The sequence below is a fragment of the Propithecus coquereli genome, unplaced genomic scaffold (genome assembly GCF_000956105.1).
Source record: "Propithecus coquereli isolate 6110/MARCELLA unplaced genomic scaffold, Pcoq_1.0 Scaffold9, whole genome shotgun sequence".
In the NCBI taxonomy this organism is placed as follows: Eukaryota; Metazoa; Chordata; class Mammalia; order Primates; family Indriidae; genus Propithecus; species Propithecus coquereli.
In genome coordinates this window covers 1,676,332-1,684,471 of record NW_012155284.1, presented here as the reverse complement: position 1 = coordinate 1,684,471, position 8,140 = coordinate 1,676,332, and the positions used below count along the sequence as shown (strand labels likewise).

General features: G+C 41.5%; 1 protein-coding gene across 1 annotated transcript in view; it reads right to left on the bottom strand.

The window, feature by feature from the left end:
• The window catches only part of SSBP2 (single-stranded DNA binding protein 2), a 118,888-nt gene extending 113,266 nt beyond the window's left edge, over positions 1–5,622 (bottom strand). The window contains exon 1 of the mRNA XM_012664474.1: positions 5,540–5,622. Within this exon, the coding sequence (XP_012519928.1) occupies positions 5,540–5,622 (83 nt within the window). The remainder of the gene's footprint in view (positions 1–5,539) is intronic.
• Positions 5,623–8,140: the final 2,518 nt, after the last annotated feature.

Here is an 8,140-nt window from a genome sequence, read left to right as displayed (position 1 = left end):
AGAGTATGTACTTGCTAATTCTAGCATTTTGATTAAATCAGCTGTCCCTCTGGTTAAAAATAAGCAAACAAAAATAAATCCCAGGGTTAACAAAGCTTAGTGTTGTGGTTCTCCCAGTCTCAGTTAAGTTCTTTTAGTGGCTTTGAATTGTCCCCACTGTGAATTAGTTCTCTCACGATTAAGAGTGGGGAAGTGCAGGGAGGTAAGAAGAATGGCACCCACAGCATCTCTTCTTGAGCTATAATTGCCTGCCGGTCCTCTAACTCTGCCTTCCTTCTATCCACAAAGGAATGGCTCCTTATCTATTAATAGTAACTGAAGGTCTCACCAATCCCATCTAGACTCCAGCCAAGCTAGTTCCTAGGCCAGGGGCAGGGAAAATATAAATCCAACTGAAACCGTAATTTAGGATCACGATTCATGTCAACTTTGCCAACGGTCCCCATTTTGATATTGTACTTTGATTCAAAGTAACTAGGATCCAAACTTAATCCTTGTACCCAAAGGTCAATTTCTTACTTCCATTTGCTAGATTCCCAGACTCAGTTCCTATCCAACTAGTATCTAAATGTCTCAGAGACTAGAGCTAACATTCTGTAGAGTTCTTTCCTCATATTAATTCTGGGGGAGCACATCTGCCGCTGAATTTCCATTTCCACAGCCGAATCACCACTGCCTGCAGTTGGTTCCCTTGATGTCAGTGCTTCACCTGCCTGTATCACCACCCACTTTTCATTGCCCGGTGCCCCTAGTGCATAGCTTTTTCCACCTGGAGAGCATTTCCATCATTCATTGTATACTATCCTAATGATGACTGCTTGCACATACCTCTACTAGTCTACAAGATCTTCAAGGCAGATCTATTTCCTGCCAATGGTCTATGTAGAACTCTCTCAGTTGCCTACTCTGTCATACCAGAATAGCCTTGTCTTAGAATCCAAGGCACACTTGTTCTAATTGCACTACCACAGCACTTCTATTTAAGACATTTGTTTTAAAATCTTCTTCACAGAACCGATTACAATCATGGAGGTACAGGTTTGCATCAATAGCATGAGTCATTGTAATTTTTGTTTGTGTGTTGATTTTTCCAGGAAGAAAGTAATCATTATATACCTACCTTTCAAAAATATCATATGCCTTATATGTCAGTAAAAAGAGGCACATCTTCCTTGAAATATCTTTTTTCTTTTGACATTTATAGAAATTAAACTCATAGGAAGAAATTTAAAGTCAATAATTCTCAGTTTTTTCCCTTAACACCACTGCCAGCACAGATCTGAAATAGTATGCATCTAATATTACAAATTTCTAAAAGTTTTTCAATTTTATCTAGAACAAATTGTTAATTTAATATGCTTAACCAGAAATTTGAATGGTTTTACAATAGAAATTTAAAATTATTTCACTATATCACAATATTTCAGAGTGATTTCCATCACTGAATAATTTTTAAAGCTTCGAAATGTAATCATCTTTAGTTATTTAGAACGTATCTTATTCCAAAAAAGTTATTATTACAGATAAAAAGAGAACTTGAAAATAACTTGAGTAGAAATACTGTTGCTTAGTTTTAAAAGATGTTACTGTTTCCTTAAAAGTGGCATAAAAGGTGGCTTATAAAAGGTACAAAATGAAAATAATAATAGGATAAATGAAAATACTTGTTTACATTAGCTCCAAACTGGAAATAGGAGCTAGGACACTAGCTTTCTAAATCTTTTTTTGTATACTCTGGTTTCTCTTCAGACCGTATAAATCTTTAGCCTTTTAAATCTTTTTTTGTTATTATAGAGTATAACTGCTTAATTCTGCCACTGGGTTTTAAACTATTTAATTGCTGCCATAAAGCAAAACTAAACATTATTACATGGTAGCAAGTATAAACATACAGATTAAGGAATACCTAGAAAGGATGCTTTTATATTTGTGTAATATTTTGGTGAGGAGACAACCTAAAAATGTCTTAACAAAGATCCTAAAGATAGGTACTACTTATAAAAATGTAGTTAATCAGACTAAAAACATGAGAAATTCAGCAAATAACTGGTACTTTCTGTTAGAATAGAGAAGCAAAGATAATCATCAAAATAATCATGCCAGAGATTTGCTTTAAAAAACAAAAACAAAACTCTTAAGGGACAGTAGTTGAGACACATTTGGCCAAACTTCATCTACCATTTTTTTCTAGCCTTCGACTACAATGCACTATTAATCACTGATGTTTAGATATGAAACCTGTAAGATATGCAGTCATCAGAGAGAGATGGTTAACCAGTTTCAACACAAAGAGCTAACGTGACTGTTTTATTTAAACAAATATACCAAATCTTATTATTTAATACAAAGGGGTGCTTCCCCCTTAAAGCAGTCACACTGGGACCTAGAGTATATTTTTATCCTATGGTATCACTCATTAAAACACCTGGAATTCCTCTTTTGAAACTTTCTGCCTTAAGATACTATACCTCATTCTTCTGGATATTCACAAAATAAGAAATCTTCCTCCTTACAGAGTTAGTTTACTTTTTGGAAGCAAACACAATTCATTTGTTATAGTGTTGTGAAAATAGTAATAAGGTTGGATAAAAAGATTTTGAATTTAAAAAATTTAAATATGATAGTTTTTCAAATAAAATGGATTTGAATTGCAAAAATTTGAAGTTTCCGAAGTGCAACATAATTAAGATATTTTAGGTTTTTATATATTTCAAAATCAATCTTTTGAATTCATAATCTTCATTCATTAGTGCATTTTTTTAATCCAACAAATATTTGCACCTACTATATATCTGCCATTGTGCTAATCAGACCTTGTTCTTATTATCAGGAGCTTATAAGCTTAGGAGGAGACAGACAATTACACACATGTATTTACCAGCGTGATAAAAGTTAGAAAGGGGAAGAGGAAAATGTACTTTGGAGGGTCACATAAAGTTTCCTAGAAGTAACATTTAAGGTGAGACCTGAAGAAAGAAGTGGTGATAAGGGGGCAAAAAAGAATGAAAAAGCAAAGCGACAGAATTAAAGTAATACAAACTAAAAGAATTAAAAATTAAAGAGCCTCGGGTGGGCAGGAGAGTGACAGAATACTAGAACTATTAAGAAAAGAGGGGGAGGAGGGAGAAGGGGACGGGTATTTGCATACACAAAGAGTACAATGCGCACCACCCAAAGGATGGACATATTTGAAACTCAGACTTAGGAGGGGAGGCGGGGGGGGCAAGGGCAACATACATAACCTAAACATCTGTACCCCCATAATATGCTGAAATAAAAAAAAAAAGAAAAGCCAACGTGGCTGAATCACAGTGATGCCAACGTGTGGCATGAGATGATTTTATCACAGGATCAATATGAAGTCAAAGAGTTTTGAGAAAGTAAGCATATGATCAACAGATTGACTATTTTAAATAGACAACTCTGGCAGTTCTCTTGAGAAAATGAAATGGACAAGAGATAGGGCAGGAGAAAATTCCTTCTGGAGTAGCACAAGTAAAAGGTTGGGCAGTGTGGACAGTAGTGGAGAAGAAACGTGGACAGACTCAAAATATGTTTCAAAGTTAAACACTGCCAGGATTTGATAAAAGCCAATCAAAAGGGGGCAAGGAAGGAGGATATACCACACATGGCTCCCAGATTTCTGGCCTAGGCATTGCAATGATGCAATGAGACAGGTAACACTGGATGTGGATTAAATTTGAGGGAAGGAGTGGAAGAGAGACAGGGGAGAAGTGCGAGTTCAACTGCGAATATGTAAGACACTGGGCAAGGACACTTGCTAATAACATGTTATTAGACAGTATTTGCAGAAAGGAAATTCCACACCTCTTAACTTGTCTAACAACCTTATTGACTTTGTATGTTAAACTCTTGTCTTCTAATTTAAGTCCCTCTTTTATATTTTTCCTGTATCATAGAAAAAACAATCGACCACCTCCTTAGGTATATAGTTATGGTATCAGCACCAGTAAGCTCTGTGTAAGAATTTATGGTTTCTTTAACTCTTGCATAAATTCTATTGTAGTACCTACCATGTTATATTGGAATGTTGTTTTCAGTTTTAAAATAGCCCTAAAGGGACAGGTCTGTTTTCTTCCTTTGTATACATAGTGCTTAGCAGTGCCTGGCATGAGGTCAGTAAAAGTTGGCTGAACTGAACCCGAGCATTATGATGACATGTTTTGCTTATGGCTAAAATAAATGTCATGTCATTTATAGAATTAACGAGCATCTTAAATCTAAAGTAGCTTGTGCTATTATATTTCAAATAAGTGTATCAAGTTCCTGGAAGACAAACTGACAGAAGTCAATGTAGCTTATATTTGCTTCTCTATTTTCTAAATAGGCTTGGATAGTTTTAAAGGACACTAAAATGGAATAAATTATACAACCTTCACGTTAGCATTCACTGAAGGTGATGAATATGAATCAATGGTGCCATTACATATGAAATGTCAACTGATTTTTAGTATCATTTCATCTGAATAATAATTTGACTACTGTAAGAAGCCCATATAATTCATTTTCAAGATCAAGTTCTAATATATGGTTGCCAATCACATATAGCCATTAAGTTAACATGGTTTTAAACATCATTTTGAAAATGGAGCCATAAAATAATAATTTCTTTCATTGTGAAATCACTACCGGTGATTATTCAACTAGATAAGATTAGACACTTTGTTTAACAAAATAAAATTTAAGGCAAAACGCATCAGTAGATACAAAGAGGGCTGTTACTCAATAATAAAAGGAACAATTTACAAGCAAATTTTAACAATACTTAATGCACCTAACAGTATAACTTCAAAATACATAGAGCAGGAAGTTCAGGAAAAATGGCGGATTAGGAGTGACCTCCTTGCTCTCTGCTCCCAGAGTAGGAGGTCAAGAACGCGGACAGCCACACGCGAGTGAGGCGCTCTCCCACAGGATCAGCTTCCTGAATCTGCAGAGAAGCAGCGAGAGACAAGCGGTGCTGCAGAAAAAAAAAGGTGAACCGGAGAATCGACCACAAGTTCTGGAGAGTGCGTGACAAACAGCGGGGAGTGCAGCGAGGGATGGCCCCGCCTGTCGGCGGGCTGGCCGGGGCAGTGTGAGGACTCTCCCTCCACCAACCCCCACGCCCACGCAGGCAGGGAAGCGCCTGAAGTCAGTGTGAAGTGGTAGCACAGGCCGACAGGAGGTGGGGAGTGGAGACACGAGCGGGAAACATTTTGAACTCTCCTCTGCACGGTGATAGAGGTCTGCTCCGGGTGGGGAGGGACTATTCCGAGCAGACACTTCCCAGTTCGGACACTTCCCGAGCCCACAGGGGAGAGTTTGGAGACAGACTTCTGGCCTCAGGAGACTGCCAGGACCAGATCCGGGGAGGTGAACACCATAAAGGAGGCTTTGCCCTTGGAAATCGCCAAATATTTGGCCGGCACAGAGTCCTCCGGCTGATCTGTCGAGACTCAGTGTGTTAGGGAAGCAGTGGACTCAGCGGGCGGCTCTAGGAGACAGCGGTGACAAACCCAGCTCCCGATACCCTCACCCCAGCTCCCGATACCCGCCCGGGTGGAGTCGTCTCCAGCGCTGACTCTCAGTGGGTGGGCAGCCACCATTTTGGGAGTCCATATCCTAAAACTACTGGGGCCTGTTGCCCAGGCAACGGTCTGAGTCAGCGCCTCTGCCTCTGCCAGGCAGAGCTGGTCACACCCTTCGAGGAGGACAGTAACGCGAGAAGCCACTTTCTCTCCCAAATCTGCAGACAGTCTGTCCCATCCGGGGACTCAAGCTCCGCCTTCAAAAGGGCGGAAAAGGGAGGATCTGGGGCGGCCTCGTTCCATTCAGCCGCAGGCGCTGTGCGTCAAAAAGACGGTGAACTAAAGGAGACCGCTTGTGGAGCGGTGATCCGGGACGACATAACCACCCCCTCTCCCAGGCGACTCGACCCCCCCCACCAACGCCTCGCGCCAAAAGGACTGTCTCTGCCCCTGGGTGGAGTAAAGGGGTTGCTTTTTTTTCTCTTTTCCGTTCTTTTTCCTTTTTTGTCCCTTCCCCTGCCCCCCTTTTTTCCCTTTTCTTTCTTTTTCCTTTTTACTCTTTTTCAGTGTGTGTGTATGTGTGTGTGTATCTCTGAAACCCACGACCATGGCAGCCCATTTGTTGCATCTCCACAGCGGGGCTATTTTGCACCAAAGAGACAGCACGCACCCTTAAGAGTGTCTAGTAACCAAGGAGGCCGCTCTTCAAGCTGAGACACGTGGTCACCTCTTTACTGCGACTTGGTAGCCGGAGCTGCCTGCCAAACAGACAGACTCCACAACGGGAAGGGCCGAGTAGAGAGTGAAGGAGGCTGTTTTCCCAGCTGGGTCCTGCAGCCTCCTCTTCACTGTGACTTGGTAACTGGTGCCTCCTTTCAAAGAAACAGTCCCCCACCCTTGGTAGTGTGGAGGAACAAGGGAAGCTGTTCTCTGGGCTGTGACCCCGCAGGGGTGGTGGATGGCCCTTGGCTGCGATCAGAACACTGATTTTGCGTACCAAAGGGACTGACCCCCACATCTGCTGGGAGGAGTAGCGGGACAGGCTGCTTTCTGGTCTGGGTCCCTCAGTGGCCTTAGGCAGGGCTTCTCTAGCAGCCCTAAAGTGTGCTCTTCATATCAACTAGACAAACCCTGACCTAGAAGGGGTGGAATAACAAGGTTAGCCACTTCCTGAGCTGAGATGCCTGGTAGCCCCAGGAAGTGCCCTTCCCCAGTCAGGTGGGCTATCTCCCCTCTGACAGGGCAAAACCCACACTTGGAGGAGGAAAGAAAGGAGAGAAGACGTTTTCTGGGCCGGGCCTTGTGGCAGTCTCAGCCAACACCCCTCCCACAGCCCTCCAGGACAGATTCCATCCCTGAAGGAAGGGAGAAAGGAGAAAAAACGCTTTCCCCATAGGACTACCTGAATCTGTACGGCCTTGGATTTAAGCAAAAGGGGACAGTTTGTTGACGTGGTACAACTGATCAGTTTTGATCATCTGATAAGACCATAACATAAAAGTTTGCCCTTGGTGCCCAGGCTCTTGTCATCATAGGGGCTTGTGGTCTGGGAAGGAAAATCTCGTCCAGAGTCCTTAGCAATTGCACCAACTGACACACCCATCAGGAGTTGTTCTGCAAGAGTGCCTAAAGAGCCCTGAATAACATACTAGCAGCTCTTTCCTAGCTGCAGATCAAGCAATTTCTGAAGTATACTATCATAGGCATGCCGATTCCTGCTGCTCTTCTCACCTCATCTAAAGTGGTAACAAGGCTCAAGTAACCGTTGGGAGTGGTAAGACATTCCCCAAAGACTCAGGCTCTTGTATGTCCCATTTGGGGGTTTAGAGCTCAATACAAAAGTACTGGAATACCTTAATAACCGACTTCTCCACGCAAAATACAAGCAACAAAAGAGAGAGTAACCTCATAGCTCAACTCAGCGCCTTCTACCTCAACCAAGTGGTCAATAGCGGAGTCACACACACAAAAGTGACCCAACTCCTGGGAATCTAAGCAAGGGAAAGAAACTCACTAACCTCCATAAGCAGAAGGTGAAGACAATGGGCCAGAGAAAACCCAACAGGCTAAAACCCCACTAAGACAACACAGGACCAGAGCACATCACCTCAGCTCTGCCAAGGAACATCCTCTTTGGAGTCCCAAAATTAAGTCCATAAACCAGTCCCAGCACCTCGAATCCTTGACAAAATAGCCTGATGAGAAAGAATCAGTGAAAGAACACAGGAAACATGAAAGATCAGAGAGAAAAGTCAACTCCAAAAGAAAATATTCCATCTCCATCAATTGATACCAACGTACATGATATGATTAAACTGACAGAGGAAGAATTCTGATTATGGATTGTAAGGAAGCTCAATGGAATTGAAGAGAAAATAGAATCCCAACATAAAGAAACCATAAGAACAATCCAGAAAATGAATGAAAAATTCTCCAAAGAAATTGAAATACTATGGAAAAACCAAACAGAAATCTTGTCAATGAAGGAGGAGTTCAAGGAACTTCAAAACACAGTGGAAAGCCTCAAGAACAGAATGGATCATGCAGAGGAAAGAATCTCAGAGCTTGAAGATAATGTCTACGTGCTGAACAAATCAGATGAAGAAAAA